This window comes from Halichoerus grypus, chromosome 11 (genome assembly GCF_964656455.1).
Source record: "Halichoerus grypus chromosome 11, mHalGry1.hap1.1, whole genome shotgun sequence".
NCBI lineage: Eukaryota > Metazoa > Chordata > Mammalia > Carnivora > Phocidae > Halichoerus > Halichoerus grypus.
Genome location: NC_135722.1, coordinates 43,259,042 through 43,286,414, shown reverse-complemented (window position 1 = coordinate 43,286,414; position 27,373 = coordinate 43,259,042). Strand labels below are relative to the sequence as shown.

At 44.9% G+C, this 27,373-nt stretch overlaps 1 protein-coding gene across 14 annotated transcripts in view; it reads left to right on the top strand.

Annotated features, from left to right (window-relative positions):
• Positions 1-27,373, top strand: part of TEAD1 (TEA domain transcription factor 1) — a 260,920-nt gene that overhangs the window by 224,354 nt on the left and 9,193 nt on the right. For 13 of the 14 annotated variants that reach the window (XM_078058394.1, XM_078058393.1, XM_036087873.2 and 10 more), the window contains 2 exons: positions 18,517-18,657; positions 22,997-23,149. In XM_078058394.1, the coding sequence (XP_077914520.1) occupies positions 18,517-18,657; positions 22,997-23,149 (294 nt within the window). Of the gene's footprint in view, positions 1-10,298; positions 10,405-18,516; positions 18,658-22,996; positions 23,150-27,373 lie in introns of those variants that run through there. The other variant, XR_013442421.1, reaches the window with a different exon arrangement.

The following is a 27,373-nucleotide window of genomic DNA, read 5'->3' as shown; positions in this document are numbered from 1 at the left end:
CTTGGGATGATCTTAATAAATGCTTTCAGTGACGGGGCCCTTTGGTCATGGATCCCCAAGTAATGAGGTCTAGATTGCAGATGTGTAGAGTGTGGTTGCTAGTGTGAAATGTCCAAATGTAGAAACAATTGCCCTGAGATTAGATATATATTTATTAACATTTGAAAGATTAAAATTGAGCACTTCTATGAATGTGGTGGAAGACTTCACTCCTTCAGTATAATTGTGAGCGGTACTTAGCCTTTATAAAGACATTCAGGCACAACAATGTTAGATGAGGAAAGGCCATTTGAATTAGGTTTACAGTTTGCTGCAATTTGACATCTCATTGGCTTTCTCTAATGCCTCGGTGAGAATAAATTATACTTAGAATATCTATCCTTGGATATCAGGAATGGGTGTTTCTTAAGTAGGTTCAACACTCCCTTTGAAATGTTTTGTGTATCAGCAATTTGCTTGGCAGATTTCCTTGGTTTTGTGTGAATTCAGTAAATTTCAGCAGAGATCCTACACCCGATCTTTATTCCCCGCCCCCCCTTTTTTCCTCTGTCTCAAAGTTCCTGAAGTCTCTAGGTTGTCAAAATCAGGCTGACTCTTGATTTGCTCCTAGGATTGCTCCTGAAACTGTTTTCCGAAGAGCAGCCACATGCAGCCTGGGCTCAGTCGGGCTAGACAAGGTCAGGAGTTTGCTGTGGAGGATGTACTGAGTGCTACCCCACGTGAGTGCCTGCACCTCAAGGTGAAGGGCATGGTGGCACCAAGTCGCAGTCACTCCGCTGTTCTCAGGCTGGAGGATCCGAATGGCACCCGGGGCCTCAGGCCCCAACACGGAAATGACTGGCAGAGGCAAGGAAGCCAGTGTGGGTACCCCCTACCCTGTTAGCCTTATCCTCTCTCATGCCTTAATGGTGGGGGACACCCAGAGGCCCCTGTGGATGGCTATGTATCTGGTGAGATCTTTTTTTATAAGAGCCTTATTGAGGTATAATTTAGAAACCATAAAATTTGCTCCTTAACATTCAGTGATTTTTAGAAAAATTTACGGAGTTGTATAACCATCACTATAATCAAATTTTAGACTATTTCTGTCATTCCAAAAAGATCCCCTGTGCCTATTTGCAGGCGATCCCTGTTCCCACTCCCAGCCCCAGACAACTACTAATCTGCTTTCTGCCTGTACAGATTTGCCTTTTCTGAACATTTTATGTGAGTAGAATCTTTCGGGGTGTGGTCATTGGCACCTGGCTTCTTCCCTTACATTGTTTTTGAGGGGCATTTATGTTACAGCATGCCACTAGTTAGCTCTTTTCTATTGCCTAGGACTAGCCGGTCGTATGGACATACCACGTTTTGCTTATCCACTCACTGTTGATAGACTTGTGGATTGTTTCCACTTTAGGCTTTGACCCAATAATGCTGCTCTGAAGTCTTTGTGTACAAGTCTTTGTGGGGACATATGGTTTCATTTGCAGCATTTTTCTTGGCATTTTTCCATAGGAGTAGAATAGCTGGGTCACGTGGTAACTCCATGTTTAACTTAAGAGACTGCCAAGCTGTTTTCCTAAGTGGTTTCTACCATTTTACCTTCCCGCTGGCGAGACCTTAAGGGTCACTCACCACCTCCTTCGACCACTGTGGCTGCCAGTATTAGGGCAGGGAGAAATGACAGTGAGCATGGTAGGTAAGGGGCTGGCTAGCAGGAGCACCAAGATACAAGGGACAGGTGAGGCCCGTTCGGGGGAGTTCAGGTGCTTTCAGCGATCTTGAGGTGCTTTGGCAGCTGGGTCTTCGCTTGTATGGAAAGCATGGGTGCGTGGGAAAATTAGGAAAGACAAAGAATCAGGGTTTGGTTGTGTCAGCAGTAGGGAAGAGTCAGTGGTTTTAACAATTTTTGAGCCAAGAGAGTATTTGGATTCTTCTTACTGTTACAGCGATTTTATTTGCATTTTGCCTTCTCTATTATTATTCCTTATCTTTTTCTTTTCATGACTGTCTCCTGTTTATTTCCTTTCTCTTCCTTCCTGCCTACTTTTCATTCACTCTTGTGCATTTTAATGCTACACCATATTTAATTACAAAGAGAGGAAAAAGGATTTTGCAGGAATGGGAGGGAAGGGGCTTCTCTCTCTTTCAGTAGTTGAACTTGACTTAATGAGTCTTTTTTGAACATAAGCACATACTTGTTATTATTTAATCCTTGTGAGCCACATGTGATTATTCCCACTTTACACATGAAGAAATCGAGTCACAGAGAGGCAGAGTGACTTCCGCAAAGTCAGACAGCTGATCAGTTCCGGGTGGGCTGGACTCCAGAATCCATGCCTTTTCCATGAAATCTGTGCATGGCCTCTGCATGGGGCACAGCTCTGTCCCCAGTCCCTCCCCTGACCTGAAGTCTGTGATGGTAATGAAGGGGAAGCAGACCGGTTTCTTGCTGAAGTCCGGTCACCACGGGATGCCCTGGTGCGTATTTACGTGGGGGCTATGGTGAACAGACTGCTGCTACCAGCAGGTTCAGGTCGGATCCTGAGACTATTAGAAGGATCCACACAATGCTGTTAGCTACCTTTGGGGTGGGGTTAGAGGAGCGGCATCGTGTTTATGTTACGATTACAAAGGCAACATCATAGTATTCTAGACAGTCTTGGAAATATATAATTTGTAATTGATTCCTAAATGCACCACGAATATAACCACAAATGTAATACATGTTTATGTAGTTTGAACCAAGGAATGCATTAAGTCTGGTTTCCTGCTTTTCTTCCTTATCCAACACCCTTTCATGCAGCCATATGCCATTACATCGCTAATTACCATTTTTAATAACTATGTGATGTGCTATTTTTTTTTTTTTTTTTTTTTTTAAAGATTTTATTTATTTGACAGAGAGAGACACAGTGAGAGAGGGAACACAAGCAGGGTCATTGGGAGAGGGAGAAGCAGGCTTCCCGCCAAGCAGGGAGCCCGATGCGGGGCTCGATCCCAGGACCCTGGGATCATGATCTGAGCCGAAGGCAGACACTTAATGACTGAGCCACCCAGGCGCCCCCTTGTGATGTGCTATTTACTGGGTAAATTCTCATTTAGCCATTTTTATTTTATTAAATATTGATAATAGTACTTTACATATGTGTGTGTGTGCACGTGTTTGTGTGGTGTGTAAATAACCAAGCTGCTTTTCTAAGGTGGTCAGGCACTGAGTATGGCAGGCATCCTCATCAGGCTGGTGTGGCGTAATTTAAAACAACTTTCTCTTGTCACTTTGCTTTTTGAATCCCTCTTCATCTGTCTTTCTCCTCAGACTTTAATCCTTCCTTATTCTCCATAGAAACTATTAATAAGGTTGAATGTACTGTTCTCCGTCAATCCTAAGACATATACGTGTTCCTATCTCAGCAGTTCTAGAAATAGGATGCGTCTTAGGGCTGACACCGTAAGTGCCTTGCCTGCCCCTCCAGAGATGGGGTTTTCATCGCCTACCCTTGGGGACCCGAGCCAGAGTTGAAGGCGTCTCATCAGCCCCCCCACCCCGCCCCCGTCACCTTAGTTGAGTTGTTTGTACTAGTAGTACTACAGATGACTAGTGCACATTTTAGCTTAAATTTGAATCCCTACATAAAACGGCCCAGAAAAATTACAGTTTGAATCCAGCATTGAAGTTATGATCGAGGAGGAGTGTGGAACCAGATCTGGGATAAATGAGGCTAACACTTGCACTGGCAGAAAACCAGGCTTCTTTTCTTCCCTTATAAAACAGTGATCAATCAGGTGCTACGTAGGCCCTAAGAACAGAAGAGGTCCACCTGCAAACAGACAAAGTCGTGCTCCATTTCAGCACTGAGACTCATGCAGATGGGTTGCTGGTGTTAGGGCAGACAAAGCAGCTAATTTAAGATAAAATGCCAACTGTCTTGAAATTGACCATAGAATTCCCAAAGATAGACAAGGTGTGGGTGTGATTCCTTCATGAATCCTGAAAGACAGAAACCCTAGTCCCACTTGAAGCTGACTTTCTAAAGAAGTTCATTTCCACCCACACGTGGTTTACTGAAGGAAATAAACAGAATTAATGGGTTTAACCAAATAAGAAACATAGTGAAACTAATATTTTTGAAGGGGCCTCAAAATTCTATTCTCTGTCCTACGAGGGTGTTCAAAAGTGTCAAGTTTGGGGACACTGGTTCAAAGAAAGCCACGTGTTACTTATAACCTTATAGCCAAAATTGATTTAGAAGAATAATTAGTAGGAGGAAGACTTAGTCTTAAACTTTGATTGGAATAATAAGCAATATGAAAATGAAATTGTATGGATATGGATCATGTGGTTAACAAAAAATTTTATACACATTTATATAATGTTTCTTTTTTCTCTCAAGTTATGATTACGTTAGTGTTATTTTAGAAGCCAGGATTTTTGATGTTACCCTGTGGTCGTTCATAATGTTTTGCTTTTTAAAATTCTTCGAAGTATGATCATTCAGTCTCAACAATAAACAATAAATACATTTATAGTTGTTCAATTTTCTTAATCTATTTTTCTAGGGGAAGAAAAAGAAAGGCTAGTTTTACTAACCGGAGCAGGTGTGAGAAGATTTTAGAAAACAGAGAGAGGGATAGCGAGTTATCTGGAAAGAGGGCAGCCTTTAGAAGATGCTTTTATCTTGGTAGGAATGAAATCACATTTGTTGGACAAAATGACAGGCACTATAAATAAAACAACTGGGCTTTATGTAAGGAGACACCGGGTGCACATGGAAGCTGCCCGAATGGCCCCCTCCGGAGTGGCAACCTGTGTCTAATTGGATTCGCATGATTTTGATTGGACTTGTAGACTTGAGTCTATCATTTGGAACCAAACCCGCCTGTTGCTATTCATGGAAGAGGAAGTTAGCAAAATGGAATGATTTGCTCCCCACGTGTCTTAAACTGCTATCAGCAAGGAAAAGGGCCTTTCAATTCAATGAGCCTTCCGTGTCTCTGTACTTTGGTCTCATCTCAAAATAGCATTAAGTCCTGAAATTACAAGACCGGTATCGAGCAGTGGCATGATATAGGTGGAAGGAAGGTTAGCAAGTAAAACCACTATGTTCAGAGGTATTTATAAGGCTAATACATAATAAATGTTCTGGGTAGACTGGTTATATGATCATCTTCACCAGTGGTCTGGTTTTTTTTTTTAAGCCATCTCTTACAGGCAGGTTCTGATACTTCAGGTTGGGGGACAGGCGAGTCAATAAACCTGCACATGCATCCATTTTGGTTTGATTTCATAAGAAAAATAATATGAAGCTTGTTAGCATTTGCTGCTTTGACTGCTGTCTGTTATTGTTTCCTTCCTGTTTTCCCAGCTCTGCATCCTAAACTTCTTTGTAGGTCTCCCCCAGGGAGCAGGGATCCCATCTGTAGCTTTTGTTTATCCGGCAGTGCAGTGTATACGGCAGATTTTTAACAGTTCTTTTAAAAAATCTGTTGGCTGAAAAGTCATTTTGTTTCATTCAGTTCACCTAGAGAAATTGCTGTCTATCAGGGGCCAGGATACACCTGCCAGGTAGCCAGCTCGGACATCGTGTGCCGACAGAGGAAGCACCTGATAATTTATTGAGTGATGCTTCTGAAGGAATGTACCGAAGCCAGGGAGGACACCTTGAGAGATTCACACCAAACCTTTTCCAGGCTATCTCTGGAGTTCATTAGGTTCTTATAGAAATAGTTTCATCATTTGCATTAGTAATAAACATACATATCACTAGTGAGTCATTCAGTCAACATTCAGTGAACTCTACTTCGATCCTAGAGAGCTGGAGCTGGGAAAACAGACCCGAGTAAGAGGCACAGCTTAGGGTCTGGTAGGGGATGGCAGACACACAGGCGGGTAAGTGACAGCACTGTGGGATAGGAGCTGTGACGGAAAGGTGGGAGCACAGAGGTAGAAGGAACCCTTTTGTCCTGAGAACATTCCAGAAGGCCTTACAAAGACCTGGCATTTGAGCGGAATCTTGAAAGAATTTGGTCAGTGGAAGGAGAGTGGGAAGGAGTTCAGGGCAAGTGGACATATGTTCAGAGACAAGGAATCCTACTGGGAGGCATTAGAAGGTCCCCATGGCCGCTGGGCCTTCTAGAACTTGGAGAATGGTGAGGGTTGAGGTGGAAACGTTGATCTCTGTGGCCATCACTGTATTTAAAAGACTTTCCGAATCCACCTGAAGACATAAGGCAGAACAGGACAGCCTAGAAAGTGGGAGCAGACGCTCACTCTGCTTTTCCCCTAATCCCTTAACCTCAGTCACAGTATGGATGCTTTCTTTCTTTTTTTTTTTTTTTTTAACTTGAACGCTTGCACATATCTAGGCAGAATGTGAATTGGAAGTTCGCTTAACCTCTTGGGAGAATCCGTCTGACAGATGTTCCTCTAATGCTTTCTGTCCTGGGTCATTTGGCTCAGTGGTTGCTAACAAAGCCAAGGTCAGGGCTCCATCTTTTCCTGGGTAGAGCTGTTTAACTCCACTCCCTGCCATGGTTACAGGCTGAGATGCTAAGCCACTGTTCGTGCTAATCCGAGGTCCAGGGCCAAGCAAACACATGATGATGCATTTGCACTTCCCAGTACTTGCCCCTTGATGGCGGCATGATTAGCTCCTCTGTAACCATACCTCAAGAAAAGCCCGAGAAGGAAAGAACCAAGGTAGCACTATCCGGGTGGTTCTTATTTCCAGACCCAGGTTTGCAAGGAATAAGTGGATTATCTGGACATAGTCATAAACCCCTCAGGGGTCTTGGTCAATTGTCTAAAATTAGATCTAGGCCCTTGGTGGTATATGAGATCCTTCCTCCCTGTGCAGGTGGAGATCCAAAGTACATCCTACCCACCCGCCCCATTTTAATTTTCTTTTTACCTTACAAGAGCAATATAAGCTTATTACAAATAGTCCAAGGAGATCAAAAGACCATAGAAGAAAAACTGAGATTTCCCCATGTATCCTTCTGGACTTTTTACATGTATCTACAAACATTATACATCATTTGATTTCACTAAAAAGAATTATGCTCTGATGTGCAAATGTTGGGATTTGGAGTGAACAGTCAAGAAAGAATTCTTGAGATGTCTTGGATGTAAATAGGGTGGGGTTTTTTTTTTTTTTAAGATTTTATTTATTTGAGAGAGAGAGGGTGCGGGCGCCTGCGTGTGTGCAGGTGCACAGGCGGGGGAGGGGCAGAGGGAGCGGGACAGAGAGAATCTTAAGCAGACTCCTTGCTGAGCATGGACCTGACTCGGGGCTCGATCCCACAACCCTGAGATCCTGACCTGAGCTAAAATCAAGAGTCAGACACCCAACTGACTGAGCCACCCAGGTGCTCCAAATAGGGTGGTTTTATTGAAGCACGGGGACAGGACCCGTGGGCAGAAAGAGTTGCATTGAGGTTATCATGGATGGCCGATTATATACGTTCAACTTGGGAGGGCGGTGAGGGATAGTGAAAGTCTCTAAGAAATTTTGGAAGGTTTCCAGGACCTTGAGGGGCTAGCTGTTGTTAGGAAATGGCCATTTATTACTGTCTAATAAAACCGTAGTCATGTGACCCTCCAGATATGTATCAATGGGCCATATGCTTGGAGGATGATTGCTAACATATATCTTGGGGGGAGAGGGAAGGTAGAGATAAAGGAAGTTTCCAAAGGAATTTTTACATGTTATAAAGTAGATTTACAGGATCCTGGAAGTCGGACGAATGTTAGGCTAAGATTGCCTTTTGCTCTTAGCCAACTATTAACATCGAGGCGGTAAAGTTTCTAGAGGAAGATCACTCTACCTGTCTCAAGGACTTGTCAATGGGCTGTGAGTTGTAGGGAAATTTAATTTTATTCTTTTGCCTTTGTTCTCCACATCATGCTGCATGTATTATTTGGCATCTTCATTTTTCTCTTAAAATATCTTGAGCAGAAAATGTCTTCTTACAGTGATGAGATTTGAGAGTAAGTCCCAATTTTTGTTACTCTTTTTGGTAAACATGACTTGTTAGTTAGAGGTGCCAGATTTAGCGAATAAAAATACAGGCCACCCAGTTACATTTGAATTTCAGGTAAACAACGTACACTATTTTAGTGCACATAGGCCCCATGCAATCTTTGGGACACACAGATAATAAAAAAGTTTGTTGTTTATCTAAAAATCAAATGTAACTGGGTGTCCTGTATTTTATTTGGCAACTCTACACTTGTTAATTGATCTGTTGTCATTCTCTATAGGACTTTTCTTGCACAGAACCTCCAAACCAGAAAAAGGTCCTGTTTCCGATTTGGAAAGGGTGGTGTCTGGCGGCCGGTGTTCATACACCTGATGAATGTGACGTGTGCAGGGCTAGCTCAGCGGGGAGCCCAGGACTCATTAACTGCCTCCATTGGAAAGAACTGCCCCCTGCAGCAGCTGCTTTGTCCGTGGGGCTGAGACCTTGTCTCTTTCATCCCAGCTACTGTGTGAAGTCACCAGTGCTAGTTACCTGAAGTTGTGTGGGTGATATCAATTGAATTTTTTAAAAAATGAATGCTGGTATTTGTAGGAATTTGCAATGCAAACAGCCAGCCTTTCAAGCAGTGCATATTGTAATTAAAGCAAGCTTTTAAGATTCTTTGAAGTACTAAATGTTTATGAAATTCAAATAGGGGTGCCAATCTGCACAATAAAGGGGCTCTTGGTGGTGTTTTTTTAAAATCTTTTATTTTGCAGATGTAAATATATGCCATAATTAGTGGAAAGTAACTTGAAGAGCGAGGCTGAGTTTATTCCTATTATTCTTATTTAAAACAGCTGTGGCAGGAGCCCTACAGCTGCTGTCCCGTTGTGCTGGGCAAGGGCACAATGGTCCCAAGGGCACAATGGTCCGAAGTGAACGTATTCAAAGACTTGCTTCATCGCTCGCCCCCCGGTGCAGGTTGCCTTGTTGGGGAGTTGTCGCATGGTCATCCCAGCGAAATTCCCCCACCCCAGTCTTCTGATGCCAAGGGGGGAGGCTGGCTTCAGGGGTCTGGGCCAGGGGGGCAGATGCATGCAAATGAGTGCTCAAGCCCCCCACCCCTGGTGCCCAGCACTGCCTCCCGGGCTACGCCTGCCCGCCCGCCTGCCGGCTTACTGCCCAGTGCAGAGCGATTGTCCTTTGGCGTCTGTGGGAGCAGCTGCAGGCCCACGTGGTGCCCTGCCCGGCCGAGCCTGGCCATGTGGCAGGCCTGGACGGCCGCCCACAACAGGGCCTAGCTCCCAGTGCTGCCTGCCAAGGAGCCAGATGCTGCCATTGGAAAAAATTGCTTCACAATTTGAAATCTTGGTCCTTTGATCATAGCTCAGAGAGGATGAAGAGGAGAGGTTCAAAGTGGTGGTTTGAAAAGGCCCGCGTCTCCTTGCCTCCATCAGTGCCTATTAGACTGTCTCTTGTCAGGGACGGTCCTCTTGATGTTTTCATTTCTGCATCCAAGCCATTCCCACCCAGCCTCTTCCAAGCCCTCGGGGTGGAAGGGAGGCCTGCGTGGGAAGGGGGTGTCCAGCTGCTTCCTCCTTCCCTGAACCGCTGCCCCTGCCTTCTCCCCTGCCTGTGGGCTAATCTGCTGACTCTCCGAGCCAGCAGGCTTTCTCCGTCTGAAGCCCGTGGCAAAGTGTCTGTCCTCAGCCCAGCGCCGCTCCTGCGGGACCCGTAGCCTCGGCTTCTTGGGTTGGCAGCTGTAGTGCTCCCGGCCGGGGCTGGGGCCTTCAGCCACCGCCAGGAGCCCGGTTTCCAGAGCCCTGGGGCTCTGCACGGACGACCCCCGGGCCCCGCCCTCCCCTCTGAGGACTCTGCATCCTGCTTAACAGGGCTCGGCCTCATTTTTCCTCACCCATAAAATGGGAAGGATCATTTCTTTGAAGTATACTGCTTTTTTATTTCAAATTCTAGGAACATAAAATTAAACATTGGAACAGACATGTGAATAAATGGGCTCACGGAATGAGAAGTAATAGAGCAGAAACGAATCCAGAGTCTCCTCCGCTGCATTTGAGGAGTGTGAGACAAGGAGGGTTGAGGGAAGGTTTCATTTGAGGAGTGTGAGACAAGGAGGGTTGAGGGAAGGTTTCAGGAAAATTTGATGTTGCCGTTTTTTGTTGTTCTTGGTTCTTCGCTGTCTGATGCAGTCCGCTTTCTCTGGCTGGCACTGGGACCCGCTTCTACTTTGACCTTGTATCGATTTCCAGGACTTGCCCGCAAGTAGACCCTGAAGTCTTTAATTGATTCAACACACTTGTATTAACGATTGCCTTCTTTTTTATTTCCAGGAAGAATTCTGTAACTTCTCTAATCATCTCTTTGTGGGAAAGATGGTAATTTTGTGCTTGTTTGAGCAATTATACACAAGACATAAGACTGATCATAAACTCACAGGTCAGAAAAAGTGCTGATTTTTGCTCTTTGGAAAAAGCCATCGTTGTAGCTGTCCGCACACCTGATCCTTGTGGACCGAGGCTCACATGGGTTCTGTGGGGACCGTTTTTGTTTATTGATTATGAACCACCATTTTTATGGGGTCACATATCTGTTGATGGCTGTATCTGTCCTGGGGTGTGTTTTAAATCACCCAGTTACTAGGAGCGGTCGTCAGTGTCGTTCACGGCTACACTGTGTCTCCTCTGCATGATCTCTTCCCGTCACCTGGACGGCTTCACGAAGCAGGTCTTCTCTGTGGGTAAAGAGACTCCAGGAAGTCTCTGCTGTCCATGCGGTCGGTCAGAGGGCTGGGAGACAATAAGGACAGATGAAAAGTCAGAATTCACAAGTATCTGGACTAGCTGGAAGGGAAGTCTGAAATCAGGGTGGGGTTTAATCAAGAGAAGTGTAGAACTTGAATCTGGGGAAGCAGACAGGGCCCGAAGAACCTTGTCGGTGAGAAGGGGAAGAGGACAGGTAAGAGTAAGGGGGAAATGAACGAAAATTGCAGAATTGTCCAACAGAGGTGTTCTGGGGTCTGTGTGATTCCAGAAGGCAGAGCTCTAGATGCAAATTACAGGGAAGCCAGTTGCAACTTGAGGGGTGTGGCGGCAGAGTCCCATCCAAGACCTTAGCCACGGGATCTGTGAATATGTCATATTGCACAGAAAGGAGAATCAAGGTTGCTTATCAGCAGCTAGGGAGAGTATCTTGGATCATCTGAGTGGACCCAGAGTAGTCACCAGGTTCCTTAAAAGCAGAAGAGGGGGGCCTGGGAGAGATGACAGTGGGCAGCCAGAGAAGGACCCAGCCTTCTGTTACAGGCTTTGAAAATGCGGGGAGGGGCCCAGAGACAAGGAATGTGGGTGACCTCCAGACTCTGGAGGAAGCAAGGAAAGCACCCCCCAACCCCTAGAGCTTCCGGAGAGGCTCGCAGCACTGCCAGGACGCTGACCTTAACCTGGGGAGACCAGTGTCGAAGTCTGTCCTGCACAAGTGTAAGATTATCAATTTGTGTTGTTTTAAGCCACTTAATTTGTGGCCATGTGTTAAAGCAGCCAATAGAAAACTAATACAACAGGAGAAAGAGCTTAACAAGTCTGCCCAGCACATAGTAGTTTCTTAAATCAGTGGTTTTCCTGTATCTAAAGATACTTAGCCCGAAGGCAGCACAGTTGAGTATACTGCAGAAAGGATTCCTGCATTTGATAGTAGGAGAAAGAGTTGGCCTCTAAACCCAGTTCATTTTTGGGTCTCTATTCTAAGGCAAAATGGGCCAAGACTCCTTAGAGGGGCCTGTTTGGACTTCCCTCCCCAGCCACATTTGCATGTGTGTGTGCATGTGCGTGTGTTTAACACTTCAGAGCCTGGCCCATAACCATTTTAGGCGTTCTTGTCCCCAAAGGAAAGGATAGAATATGGTTTGAATTTGGGATTTGTTGGGAAGATAAGTTTGCTGGGACTCGCTGTCTCTTGGATTTTTATATTAATTTGCTTTTAGAAACTATCCCATGGTCAGATAAAAGCTGATGAGGCAGAAATAGTTTGTAACTCTGATACCAGCACATTCTTTCTTATTTTCTTGCCTTCAGAACTGTATGAAATAGGTTTGCCCTGAGTTTTCAGTTGGGAAAAATGAGTCGAGAGGGTGGGTAATGAACTCAGTGCAAATCTCAGGCTCATCACAGAGTTTGCCTCCTTTGTTGTTGATTCAATGCTAGCAATTCTTTCTTTGATATTACCTTGCTCCATGGGAGCCCAGAGAATGCATTTCTTTCTGGGATAATCGTAACATCCTCAGCTGACAGATGATTATCTTTCACATCAATACCTCCTCCTAGAAAATTCCCGAAGAACAGCTGTGATATGGTTGGATGGCTACATGATTATTTTCCATGTTCAAGAGTAATTGCAGAGCAGTTGTAATAGCAAATTGGTTATTTACTGTTAGTTGAGAAGCCTTTTAAAAACTAACCTGTTAAATTTATACTAATAATTAAAGTTTTCTCAACTGTTAAAAAAAAGAAAAGGGAGCGCCTGGGTGGCTCAGTTGTTAAGCGTCTGCCTTCAGCTCAGGTCATGATCCCAGGGTCCTGGAATCAAGCCCCGCATTGGGCTCCTTGCTCAATGGGGAGCCTGCTTCTGCCTCTCCCTCTCCCACTCCCACTGCTTGTGTTCCCTCTCTGTCTCTCTCTCTTGGTCAAATAAATAAATAAAATCTTTAAAAGGAAAAGTAAGATAATTCAAAAAGCATCTGTCCCTCTTATCTAAATGGAAGCTAAAATGTACATGGTCCTCATTTCCCAGTGGTTCCACTCCGGGAAACACCCAACAGAAATGCATATGCATGTTCATCAAAAGTCTATGCAAGGATATACAGAGTAGCACTCTTTTTTCAGTGTGGGGGAGGGGCAGAGGGAGAGAGAGAATCTTGCAGCCTCTGCGTCTAGCATGGAGCCCGACATGGGGCTTGATCTCACCACCTTGAGATCATGACCTGAGCCAAAACCAGGAGTTGGATGCTCAACCAACTGAGCCACCCAGGCACCCCTACAGAGTAGCACTCCTCATGATCGGTCCAATTTGGAAACATCACCAGTACCCATCAGTAGTAGAATGAATGGATCATGGTATTTTTTATTCGGTGGAATACTCTGTAGTAACAAGGGTGAATGAGCTACATGCAGCAGCATGGATGAATCTCATACTACGATGCTGAGCATATGAAACTGAAGACGAAGGAGTCAACACTGTGATTCCATTTATTTAAAGTTCAAAACACCAGACAGAACTAATGTACAGTGTTTAGCCTCAAGATCACCTCTGGGAGATATGGGGGTGATTGAACTGGAAGAGAGCATGGGTGGGAGGGCTTCTGTTCTGTTTCTTCATCTGGGTGCTGGTTACATGGGTGTGTTCACTTTATGAAAGTTAATCGAATTGTAAACTTGTGACCTGTGCATTTCTCTGAATGCATGTCATTTAATTTTATGTAAAAAAAAAAGTTAACTTCCGTAACTGCAGAACTCATAATTTATTGAGCTAATTTCTGAGGTTTTCATAATGTATATATTTAAATAGCTTCATTTTTGATACTTCCTGTCATTAAAACTACAGATCGTTCATTCCCAGTTAAAACTAATGAAAATTATTTTGGAAATTCTAAGGGACAGTGGTGAACCAAAGGTAAGATGGGTGGGGCTGGTCTGCCCAGGTGCAGGCAGTAAGGATGCCCATGGTCTTAGAGAAGTTTAGACGGCAAAGCCCTCTAAAAATCTGTTCTCATTTTTATTATCACCATGTGCCCACAGTTCTAAACAATGCCATTGATAAAATACTCTTAGAAAGAAAAAATCTTGTTGACCTGAGTCCTAAACAGTTGGTGAAGTTAGCGTTTTTATTTCATATATGCACGTGTATATGCTTCAGATTAGCACACTTCTGTTACTTAGCCGTTGTGTTACTTACTCTTTAATGGCACATGGGGACTCAGCCCTGTGTCTGTCCCTAGAGTCATGTGAGCCGCAGCTCCCGCTGCTTCCCGCGGTTAAACAGTAGATGGGGAAACGAGCCGTGATAGCACAGTCGTTAGGAAGATGGGAAAACAGAACTTAAGTTATTTCAGTTCTGTCATTCTCTTACCACTTCGGGAGTTTTTGTGTTTAACGTTTAAAACCGTGAAACAGAGCGCTGGTTATTCTTGAAATAATTTTGCCAAATAAAGAAAAGGGTCTTAAAAATGAATCCGGTCCAGTGGTGTCTACGCAGTGTGCTGCCGCAGCGGGACAGGGGCTTTTCACCAGCATCACTTAAGCACGGAGACACAGAGAGACGGGAGCGCGGAGGCTGTGGACATTTCCAGCAATTGTGCTAACATCCCATTACGGCAAATACCATTCTAAGCTTCATTAACATTTTCCGATTGTGTATAGGGACGGATGATCTTGTCTGTTCACTTCTGTGCTTGCTTCGGGGTTTAAGTGTCCGAGTTAGTTTACGTCGTTAATGTCACCGAACTGAATAAAGGAAAAAATGGAGCATTTGAAAAACGGGCAAACAAGAAAGCATTGTGCCTAGGGACCAGGACCTGCCGTTCTGAAGAAACCTCCCTCCTGGTTATATCACTGACATAAGTGGAGGTCGGTGGTTTAAAAGAAGTAGCCTGTTCTGTTGCCTCTCCCCCTGACTCCCCCCGCCCCCCATGCTCCTTCCCGCCCCACTCACACCAAAAACACCAGACTGCTTTATTTTTTATTTTTTTATTGTTATGTTAATCCCCATACATTACATCATTAGTTTTAGATGTAGTGTTCCATGATTCATTGTTTGTGCATAACACCCAGTGCTCCATGCAGAACGTGCCCTCCTCAATACCCATCACCAGCGCGCAGCGGCGGGCGGCGCCGCGGCGTCCAACACCAGACTGCTTTTAAATGTTCACCAGGCTTTCAAAACAACTTGGATGTATCAAAAATAATGAGTTTGTTAAAATATTCACTCTCCGTTTATTTATAGCCCATTAAAACCCTTTCAATGCTGGAAACTTTTTAAAGTTGAGGAAAAGGAAAAGTAGAAGTATTTTTTTTTTAAGATTTTATTTATTTAATTGACAGAGAGAGAGAGACAGTGAGAGAGGGAACACAAGCAGGGGGAGTGGGAGAGGGAGAAGCAGGCTTCCCGCTGAGCAGGGAGCCCGATGCGGGGCTCGATCCCAGGACCCTAATGCACCTTTCCTGCTGCACCTAAACTCATTATTGCATCCATGTTGGGAAGCACCGAAATGTTCATCAGTAGAGCACATGGTAATTATTAGGGTGCGTCTGTGTCATGGAATAGCATGCGGCCACTAAAATGTGGGACTACCTAGGTTTTTAAATGGCTGTTCTTTTCAAAACTGATACTCCATATCAGTACTATATGAGTTCTAGGACGTAGCTATATATCTATATCTCTATATCTAAATATAGTCTATATAATATCTGTATATTCTATTTTAAAGCAAGGTTTCGAAGAGTGCCACTTTTTGTGCAAAAAAGAGGGGATGTAGATGCTTGTGTACCTAAGTGCTAGCTATCTCCAAAAGGGCACTTGAGAAACAGTAAACATGGGTCACCAGTAGGGAGGTTAGCAAGTTCAGGGGTAGAAATAAAATGTACACTCTTTTTCCAGTTTGATTTTTTTTTTTTTTACTTACCACATGTGTGTTTTTAGTTTAAAAAAAACAAAAACAAAAAAACAAAAACTTGTTGGCACAAGTTATACCACCATTATGAGAGCATAAATCTCACCACCGAAAAGTACCTGAGCTGCTTCTCAGAGCCACGTGTTCTCGGCTGGTGGCAGAACAAAGCAGTGGTTCTTGAAAGCCCACTTTTTTTTTTTTTTTTTTTAAGATTTATTTATTTGAGAGAGAGAGAGAGAGCGAACACAGGGGGCGGGGCACAAAGGGAGAGGAGAGAAGGAATTTTAAGCAGACTCAACACTGAGCACGGAGCCCAACACGGATCTCAGTCCCACGACCCTGAGATCACCACCTGAGCCGAAACCAAGAGTCGGATGCTTAACTGACTGAGCCACCCAGGTGCCCCTTGGAGGTCCACTTTGAGTGCACGCCAGGTGCTGGCTGTCCTGGAAAGCTGGACATAATGCCGGGTCAGGGTCCAGAATTCCTGTGCATGGAGGACACATGGGTAACCTTCTCTGGCAGCTGGAGCTCAGTAGACCCCAGGGAGGTCAGGTGCAGATCACAGTCAGGCTCAGACATCATCATTTCTTGCTACCCTGCTCTTCACAGAGCTGACATCAAACCTTCAAATGTGAGAAAAATGTACACTTGGGTATTTTTATTTATTTACAATGGGTGCCCCATAAAATTCCAAAAAGCAAAATGTGAGGGAGTGTTACTACCTTTATGGGCAATATAAAAGTGGACAAGGACAAGTAAAAGCAGATTGTAATCCAGTAGAAGGAGCTGTACACCAGTTGTTAGTAGCTATTAGAAGTACCTGGGATAGGTAATTACTGTAGTTGAGCACTGAATTTAGCTTTGAATTTCTTGGCAAAGGGGGAATATAAAGCCTATGGTTCTTTTTATTTGAAGCCAGAAAGTGGGAAGTTTTGCCTCAGAAAAGGGACGTTTTCTTGATACTCGATTCAAGAAGGAAATTCAAATGCAGATCCTTATTAAAAATATATATAGGATGACTCAGGTCTTCCTAGTGGCTAGTGCACATCAAGGTTTTAAGATCAGCTGGTCAGAATGTGCCAGACCTCACAAACTGTGGCCTCGATCGTGTGGCAGGTCCCCCTGTCCCTCTCCAGTCCCCACGGCGATACAGACACCGGCCCTTGTCTGGACTGCTCTCTTGACCTCCTGACCTGTCTGCCTGTGAGCTCTTCCAGAGTCATCTCCAGGCTGTGCTCACGGTGCCTCTTAGGAATGCAGATCTATGCCTTGGTTTTAGGATATAAGACCCATACCCTCCTGCCTCTCCTGCCACCCTCTCTCCCCTGCTCCCTTGATCCCAGCCTTTTCTTGGCCTCGTTTCTGGTTATGTGCCCTTTATACATACTCAGGGCACGTCCACCTGCCTCAGTCAGTGCTCCTTCCTTTGGATCTGAGCTGCCTCATCCTTGAAAGCTTCCCCGACCCCAAGGTTGGTTCTCATGGCCCTTTCTGCGTCTTTCAGGAGTGCTCATCCCTATGGTGATGTCCTTCCTACTCAATTGCGAGCCCATGGCAGTAGGGACTGGCCCAGGTCTTGCTCACTCTGACCCCGGGCTCCACACCCAGTGCCTGGTGTGCGAGAGCAGGTTGGTAGGTGTTGGAGAGGAGGGAGCCATCCATCAGGGGTCCGGCCACTGCCATGGCCTCCCAGCCTCCCTCTGCAGTGGACGCTATCCCACATTGAGGCCTCTACCTCTGAAACACAACTCCTATCACCTCACCTCCTTGTGCCAGAACTTCCCGAGAGTCCCCATTTCCTGCAGCATGCAATCCACACCCCTTTTCCAGCCCTCCACAACCTGGGTCCTGGCTGCATTTCCAAACTCACTTTTCCCAGTGGCCTCAGTCCTTGCGCTGCCGCTGGAAGGAGGCACCTGAGGCCCCTTCTGCCCCCAGTGTCCCCTCAGCCCATCTCTGCACATCGTAACCATCCCATAAGTAATACCTCTGGCTAAAAGCATGCCTTCCATTGTCTGGACTCTGAGCACCTTTGACATGGTACTGTTTCTATCTCCGTTATCGCTATTTTAGGTACATAGCTCCCGTTTGTAGTCCTATATAGTGTTTAGCATGAACCTCACATAGTAGGTAATCATCAGATACCTTAAATGAGTGGGAAATATGAATTATTTAGCATCTTTATAAGCCAGTCTTTACTAGGAACCATTTCCCTTCTGGATGCTGTAATTTGTAATGAAAAGTTTCTGTTTTTACATCTATAACAAATGGCCAGTCAGCTCTAGATCTCCCGTTCTTTTAAGTATATCTACAGATTAGGGCGCCTGGGTGGCTCAGTCGGTTAAGCGACTGACTCCTGATTTCGGCTCAGGTTGTGATCTCAGGGTCGTGGGATAGAGCCCCACGTCAGGCTCTGCGCTCATCACGGAGTCTGCTTGAGATTCTCTCCCTCTCCCTCTCCCCCTCCCTCCACTCTCCTCTCTCTCTCAAGTAAATAAATAATCTTTAAATATATCTACAGATTAGTGACTATGAACCCCATTCATATACTGCTTTCTGCACACATTGCAGAGGCCTCACGGATCTTTTCTAACAAGGGTACAGTATTATTCTATACTGAACACAAGAAAGCAAACTGAAGTAGGTGTGCGTCACATTGCCATTGTTCAAGGGGAGACTGCTGGGGTTAGCGTGCTCTTCAGAAAGTGACCAGTGGGCCATGGAACTTGTTTCTGGATGAGCATCACCTCACCGCCTCCTCGAGCCACGCCTGCCCTCCCCTCGGCCCGAGCGGTCGGACGTCCTAGCCTGCCGCTCACCGGTCGGTCGCTGCCATGACTCCGGCCACAAGAGGATAACCCCCACCTCCGTTTCCTTCCCAACAGGCCGACCTAAACTGCAGTATTCAGGACGATGCCGGGGCTTTTTACGGTGTAACCAGTCAGTATGAGAGTTCTGAAAATATGACAGTCACCTGTTCCACCAAAGTATGCTCATTTGGGAAGCAAGTAGTAGAAAAAGTAGAGGTAAGTAGGCCTCTGTCCCCCGAAGTCCTCATTCAGGGGCAGACTGTTGCCTTCCTTTCGACTTTATATGGGGGCGGAGAGTTTTACCTTTTTGGCATCTCCTCCTCTCCCTTTCTCCCACCGCTTTCCCCTGTTACTTCTGAGGCGACAGAACGGTCTGAAAGCGACTGGAAGAAGGCAGGGAGGAAGCCCCATGCCAGGCCTCCCTGACTGGTCCCCCTGCCTTGTGCGGCCAGCAGCGTTCAGTCCGGCCCGAGGTGTCATGGGGGTGCCCGCCGTGGAAGCGGGTACACACAGACCCTGCCACCCACCGGATGGTGCCCTCCCCACCCCCAGGTCCAAGGGCACTTGCAGGCGTTGTAGAGAACAGCCGAGGTGAGATTCAGCTGATTGGCACCTGCCTTCTGTAAAACCTGACACCTCAAATGGTGGTGGTACTTTTGCCATTTCCACTCCTTTAATCCTTTTAAACAGATGACAGCACATACTGGGGTCAAATACCTATACATAGTTTTTATATTTCATGGCCTCCCTCCCTGTCAAAAAACGCATGTTCTTTTTACCAGGGTGGGTTGCTTGGTGTGAATAATGTTTTGCAGTTAACTTTCCATGTAAAGTTGAATTTTCCAGTGTCTTCTGCCCATCCTCTAGTCGATCTGTGTTCAGTGAGCAGCTCTGGTTCACGGTGGTCCTGGAGTTTGCAGGTCCCAGAGCCTAGCCTGAGTGTGGCAGACTTGGTGCCGCGGCGAGAGAGAGAGAGAGAGAGAGAGAGAGAGAGAGAGAGAGAGAGGAGGGGCTGGGGAGGAGGGAGGAGGGCGGGAGCGAGTGTGTGGGTTTTAAGACTTGGGGCTGAACAGTGAGGCCCTGGGGTGCTGGAGGCCCTTGTAGCTTCCTGAGCGCAGGCTGGGCCTCCCGAGAATGGTGTTGAGGAGGTGACGCTAGCCAGAGAGGATAGAAGAGGGTGGACTAGATGGTCGACAGGAGCTTAGGCATCCTGAGCTTCACTGAAACGGTAGCAGGGGGCATCCAGTAAGACATTTTGAATGGAACTTAGAAACTCACGGGATATTAAAAACCCATGAGGAGGAAGAGTCAGAGGTCACACGTTTTGTGTTTGCAAGGACAGTGCTGCCACCAACAGAGAAAAGGAAGGAAGGTGCTCAAGAGCACACAGTCAGGGGATGATTCTGGATGCAAGACGAGAATTTGGAGGACGGGTAAAGACTGAGACTACCGATCAGGAATCCTCAACGTTAAGGATCGTTAAAGCTATGGGAATGGAGAACTAGGTGCAGAGAGAGAGTAGCAACAGCACAGGAATAAGGGTTTAAATTTGGGAAGCAGTACACAGCCCTGGGGTGAGTAGAAGGGAGACACCAGCAGAGGACAAAAATGGATGTGAGAGGAGGGGAGCCGGCTCAACGCATGTCTGGGAAGCCCAAGGAGAGGGTAGGTGAGAAGGTGGCCTTGTTAGGAGATGGGCCTGGGAGGCCTGCAGCCCAGATGACCTCCCAAATTCTCGGAGAAGGAGGGAGCACAGTTACCTGTCAGTGGTTGGGAATGTGGAATGTTCCTGGTAGGCACGGCTGCTGAGTAGCCACATTGTCAGGGCTCACCAGAGCTGGACCTCCCGCCTGGATGAGACGAACCGGGCAAGTTACTCAGTTTCCCAGATTCCAAACTCTTTTTTTCGTCATGTCCTCCAGTAACACACCAAAAGCCTTCTGTAAGTTCAGGGAGCCGGAAAAGGTTGCCTTTGATGAAGTCCCAGGAATTTTCATGGATAAGGTAGTGTGAGTGTGGCAGGTGGAGTTTTATAATTAAGTTTTTAATTCACTTAGAATGTACTACTTCTGCATTTGGTGTGAATTGGGAGTCCGCTTCTGTTTTCTTCCAGATACACAGGCGTTTGTGTCGAAACCATTTATTAAATGATTCATCCTTTTCCCACTGAGTAGATCTGAGATCTGTCTCCTTTCAGTTACTGCATATCCTGGGAGCCATTCCTGGAGTCTCTCTGATTCCCCCCTGTCTATCTTGACATGTCCCAATCCCATGTTGATTTGATTACAGCGGCTTTTGTAGCACATTTTTACTTCTGCTGACGCAAGTCAATCTGGCTATTGTTTTCCATATATTTTCTAGGCTAGTAAACAGCATTTATTCTTCCAAAAAAGGAGGTAACTTAAAAAAAAATAAAGAAAACCAAAATCCTCGCTTGATCAATCTAGTTCGAATTGTACTAGATTTAGACATTATTTTGAGATAAATCGATACATTACCAATCCTAAATCTTTCCAATTGAGAACCTGTTTGCATTTCCATCTTAATAAGATTTTGTAGTTTTCACATACAGGTTTATCCCTTTTTTGTTAAATATACTTCTAAATATTATGTAATTTGTTAATGCAATTTCCCATTTCTAGATTTTAATTACTAGAAGAGAGGAAAGCTCTTGGGTTTTGCTTATATTTGTTTTATCTGGCCAACTTGCCATATTCTCTTATTTATCTCCAGTGGTTTTTTCCCCCTAGATTCTTAGATTTTTTTATGTATATGGTTTTATAGTACCAGCAAAAAGAGAAGGCTTTATTTTATCTCTTCTTTTCCAATGTTTTTGCCACCTTTTCTATTTTGGTTATTTTCTCACCTCTTTCCATTTGCTAAAACCTCCAACACTGTCGTGAAAAAAAGTAGGATGATGAGTAGTAAGTGCTGCCCATAGAGTTGGCTTTGGAGTTTTGCCATTTCGGGTTATATATACTTACTGTTGGATTTTATAAATGGTCTTTATTTTATATTTAAGTGCTTTCTTTCTATTCCCATTGTACCTAGGGTTTTTGTTAGTAACAGCTCCGATATTTTATCAAATGCCTTTTCAGCATCTCTTAGTATGATTTTTCTCCCAATTTGTGGGCATCACGAGTTCATTCCTGAAGAAAGTCCTGCTTTGGACAAAGTGATGTATTCTCTTCGCTATTCTACATAAGATTTTTGCATCTCCTAAGTGATATTAGTCTGTTCCTTTCTCTAATCTCTTTGTGTCCATCAATTTCATAAAAAGAATTGGGACACCTGCCTTTTCCTATGGTCTGGCGTCGTTTGCGTAACAGTGAGAGTAATTATTCTTTTAGAGTTGCATAAAACTCAGTGATGAAACAATTTGGTCTTTGTACCTTTTTTGTGGTGAGTCTCTGAAAAATTTTTTGGTCATTTCTACTGTAATGGACCTACTAGAGTTTTCCTCTTCATGGTCAGTATTAGTAATTCATACTTTGCTGGGAAATCATCCTCTCCTCTAGGCTTTTTTGCCTTAGAGTTATGTGAAGTAACCTTTTACAGATCTTCCAATCTCTACTGTAATTGTGGTTTTGTCTCTTTTCTCTCTTAAGCTTGTGAAGGCTTGATTTTGTTTTGACTTTTTAAAGAACCAGTTTTTTAATTTATTCTGCCCACATATTTTATTTCTCTTAACATCGATTTGAGCTTTTATCTTTATTAATTTCCTATTCCTGGTTTCCTTTGGTTTCTTTGTGACTTGGGTTTATTTTGTGGAGGGGGGGTTGTTTTAAATTTCAGACATGGTTTAGTTCTGTAATTTTTTTACCTTTAATGATGAACTCATGAAGCTGCTTCATTAAGTTTCCTCCAAGTACAGCTCCATCGGGTCCCCTAAGTTTTGATGTCAAGTATTTTCCTTTTCATTACTCTTGAGATAGTTTGTAATTTCCTTTTTAATTCTTCTTTGATCCAGGGCTATCTAGGGGTGTTTCTTATTTCTGAGTGCTTCAGTGGGATCTTCAATACGAGTATTTTCTTTCTTTTCCTTGTTTATTAAAGACATAAATAACTCACAGTCAGGAGCTCGTGATCAGTGTGAAGTCGTTTTTCCTGAGGTAGAGAAATTAGCTGCGTTGGTCGTTGGCCTGTGAGACCTTTATAATGGTGGAGGAGGATTTTCTCTGGGCTCTTTGAAGAATTGTAATTGGCTGGGCCTTGCTCCCCCAGATTTCCAGGCAGAAAATCACTAAGTAGGTGATTATATTTCTTTCTGACCTTTGCTTTCTTTTCTTTCTGACCTAGACAACCCTCTTTAAAGCTATCCTGTTTCCACTCTTTTTCTTTTTTTTAGGTTTCTAGAAAAATAATGGATTTCTGAGTATGCCGTTAAGTTTGGAGATAGGATTTCTTTTAAATTAAGTAAACTATGTAAATAGTACAGCATCTAGTAGATGACTCCTGTTGAAAAAGGAAAAATGCTTTTGCAGACAGCAATAGCTTTTTCATGTATTTTGGAATCAGAAGTGTAAACGTGCTCAATTCCTTTTTCCCCTCACAGACGGAGTATGCAAGGTTCGAGAACGGCCGATTTGTGTACCGAATAAACCGCTCCCCGATGTGTGAATATATGATAAACTTCATCCACAAGCTCAAACACTTACCAGAGAAATATATGATGAACAGTGTTTTGGAAAACTTCACAATTTTATTGGTAACTGTTTTTGCCTCTTCTTGTGGCAGACGCAGTCTGAGGCTGGAGGGGAAGGGGACAGGAAGGTGGCGGGGTAGGGGTGCTAAGCAGGCTGTCGGTCGGTCACCATTTGAATCCACAGCGCCCAGGGCAAGCTTGGGCTCTATTTGGGCTCAAGTCTGTAGAAGGGACAGGCTCTCATCTTGCGGGACTAAGCTTTTCTGAGCTCGGGAAAACTGGAATTCAAGTGGGTAAATTCAGCTGCGTGTTAGAAAGGCATGGAGAACTTTCGAAATACTTAAGAACTTTTGCAAGCCTGACACCAAGGCTGCAGTCCTAGATCAACAAGATCAGGGACTCTGAGGATAGAAGCCAGGCACGTATGTTTGTATTTCCCTACGTCGTTGCAGTGTCGGCCACGCCTGGGTCCCAGCAACAGAGTCTGCAAATCACAGATGAGGCACAGACTGAGTCAGTGGGTTCACACTTCATACACCTTGACTCATTTCACGAAGGACTGCAAGGCCCTATAAGAAGTAACGCACATTAAGATAGTAAAATACAAACCCTCAGCACCACGAGAAATAGAAATTAAAATAGAATGTCATGACCAGGAAATACCCTTCATAGGCTGAAGTATGGTCAAAACTTGGACAGCTGAAGGGAAAGTATAAGCAGTGGTTGGTGCTCAGGGTCCACGATGGGAGAAGTTTCCGGTTCCCCTGGGCAATGCTGGGGAGTGGGGTACGGTCCCCTCATACTTAACTTTAAAACAAATTTCTCATGGGGGCTTCATTTGGAGACTTGGGAAGGTCATAAGAACAGTGATGTCTTCAAAAATCTGCCTATAAAATATGCAGTAATGGGTTTCATAAGGCTCATTTTTGAAAAAAATTAACATTCCTTGATTTAACCGAAGGAAAAATGCCAAAACAAAACTTAAAAACAGTTTTGCTAAAAGGGGCACAAGACAATATCATGGTCAAATATTCAGCCCTCTGAAGCCTTGCTTTGTTATTCTGTTACTAGGACTAAGAACTAGAATACTTAGAGCAGAAGTTCTTTACCCAGAGGTTTTAGATCCATTGAGACTAGAGTTCACCATCAGTGGTGTGCTACTTAAAAAAAAAAAAAAAAAAAAGACTATCCCCCAACATCCCCGCAAAACCCTGATTTATCAGCGTTCGCCCATTTCCATGGTATAAATACACCCTCCGTGGTCAATTTCAAGGTACCAGTGGGTTGTCCAGCTCATGAAATTCCTTCATTTTTAACTTTCAAGAGCCCTTGGGAGCCAGTTTTCTCACAAAAGTATAAAAACTGAATAAACAAAACTTTAAAACTTAAAATCCTTTCTGCATATCAGATTCACCCAGGAAGTTTTTAAAAATTCTGGGGCCTGGGCCCCAGCTAAAAGAAGTAAAATCAGAATCCTAGGGGGTGGGGCCCACCCAGCATCATGGTTTTTGTTTTATTTTTACAGCTCCCCGGGTAGTGGAGCCCCACTGCCACAGGGGATGGCTAAATGAGCTGCAGGGAGTCTCAGGAGTTTACAGACACGTGATGGGCATACAGTTGTCCAAAAGATAATCTTGCATGTAATTTTCATTTATTCCTGAGAGAGAATCTCAGTGGATTCTCTGGCCTGTCCATGAGAAACTAGCAATCTGGGGGAAACTTTGGAAAACCTGTTCTTTGCTAACTACTATTGATTAATATCTTGTTCTGTAATGGTCGTTAGTGAAAATTGAGCAGTTCACGGTTTGGGGCGCTGGCGGGTACCTGACATATAGCTGCTTTCTGTTGCTAGTTAGGAATAGGTGGCTCTCGTGCTCAGATGGGCAGAGGGTGAGTGGATCCTACCTGGGTGTGGACGTGGACAGTTAATAGCCTTGGGAATGAACCCAAACTCTCTGAGTGAATGGCCAGCCCACCTCTCGTGGAAGCAGTCTTAGCTGTCCTTACAAACCAGTTCTGAGTCTGTTTCAGCACCTTAAGGACTATGCCCTCAGTCCCTAACCCTACCTCACAGAGCATAGCCACGGAAAAGAAGGCCTGGAAGAAATTCAAAGCGTCTCTTTAGCCACAAAACCCATGAAACGAAATCAGTAGTGCTCTTTCAGAACATGTGACTTCAAGCAGCTTAGATGTCCAGAGAGCATTAAATTAATTCCAAAATGTATTATTAAGCAACCAGAGAAATTCCTTTGCTATGAAGAATTAGTGGCTGTCAATAAGTATCGGCTGGAAATAATATTTTGGCTTTTAGAAAAGCTGAAATTAAACCAGCACTCCTGGATTATGAGAATGAAATCGTCTCATTGATAAAGGAGAAATAGTACTTTTCAGCTCTTCCTCAGGGGCAGGGTGTGCGAACACGGTTGGAATGGCAGCTGCTGGACGTAGTTGCAGGCATTTTACTAGGGATTGGATTACAAAGCCTGTGTCTGCAAGATCACGTCCAGACCTTACTGGTCGGTGAGCTAAACTCTGATTTCATCAGGATGATACAGAAGTTGAGGTGAACCTGTAAATGCAGGGCCTTAGTAACAGTGTCCGGACAGGCCGAGGGGGAGCCACTGAATTACAGGCCAAGTATTCCTGTCTTCTTTGGAGGTTGTATTCAGACATACATACAGGCTACTAGAAACATTTTTTTTCTTTTCTCCTTTTGAATCTTACTCATGAAGTCTAGGACATATTTAGGGCACCTGGCTGGCTTAGTCGCTAGAGCAGGCGACTCTTGATCTCAGGGTCATGAGTTCAAGCCCCGTGTTGGGCCTGGAGCCTAAAAGGGAAGAAGTTAAATAGGACATATTCTTTCCTAGAAACCTTACAAGAAAATAAGGTAAATCATAGAGGTTCCAGGCACAGTGCTAAATCTTTAGTAAATGTGATATTATGAAATTCTCACTGCAGAAGTATGAGGTCATATTTATTCCCATTTTATGGATAAGGAATATTAGACCTCCCTGAGGTCACAGAGCTAGGGACAGAAATAAATGAAGACTAAAAGGATAGGAAAGACACTTCGCAGGATATTTCATGATCATGGAATCAGAAGACTGGGGTTTAAGACCCAACTCTACTTTATGACCTTGGTTTGGGTAAGTCATTTAAAGTCTCTGAACTCAGTTTCCTCCTCCATTTACAAACAAAACGCTCAGGTCTTGACGCTCCACCTCAAAGGTTATTGAGAATATTTGCATTCATTCAGCTAAACTATGGAGAGATTATAGTCGCTGCCAGAGTACGATGCAGATAAAACACATTGCCTATCCCATAGCAAATCTTGGCCTGCTCGGGGGAAAGAGGCAGGTGAAGAAATGGTTACAATACATTTGTAAGATGCATGGCTGTGGTATCCTTGAGAAACAGACACCTGGACATCCAGGGTAGTTGAACTACCTGAGCAGGTACCTGTAAGTTGGATTGAGGTGGGGGCATCCTCAGGCATGTTCAAAGCTGACGTTTAAGGTGCCTTGATAGATAAACAGACATTTTTCAGATTTACCAAGAAGAGGGCCCTTCCACGGGGGTGTACTTAAGTGTCAGGTGCTGGGATGTGAACTAGATGGGGGTGAGGGGCAGCCATCCTGGAGGCTCCTGAGGGAGGCAGGCGTTCCTCAAGCAATCACAAAAAGAAACGGTGGCTGGTGGCTGGCAGAGGGCGGTACATGGTGCCAAGAGAGCATATGCCAGGAGTATCTGAGCCAAGGAGGGAGGTCAGAGAAGGCTTCTCTAAGGAAGAAACAGTGGAGGCATCCCTGCCAGATGACTGGGCGGGGAGGGCAGAGAAAAGTACCGCAGGTGGGTGGGCAGGTGGGAGGACTGGAAATAGGGTGGTGTGGCTGGCACGGAGAGAGAGAGAGAGAGAGGAGAGCCAGGAGCGGGTAGCTGGCCGTAGGAACAGCCAGACGGGGTCAGGGCTCCTGGGCCTTCCAGGCTTGAGAGTTAGGAAGTTGAATTCAGGCCATCAGGGTTTTTAAGCAAGAGGGCGTTGTTAGAGTTGTGATGCTCACAGGGTTGCTGCGGCCGCTGTGTACCGACGGGAGTGGGATGAGACAGGGCGGCTTGTGGTGGGGGAGTCCGGGTGCTTCGCTGGTACCCTGGGCTGTGGCGCTGGAGGAGGGGATGGATTCAAGAGCTGTGCGGGAGGTAGAAGCAGCATGCCATGGCATTTCTTTGCATATGGGGAGAGAGGGAGAGAGATCTCCAGGACAGAAGACCGGCATGCTTGGAGTC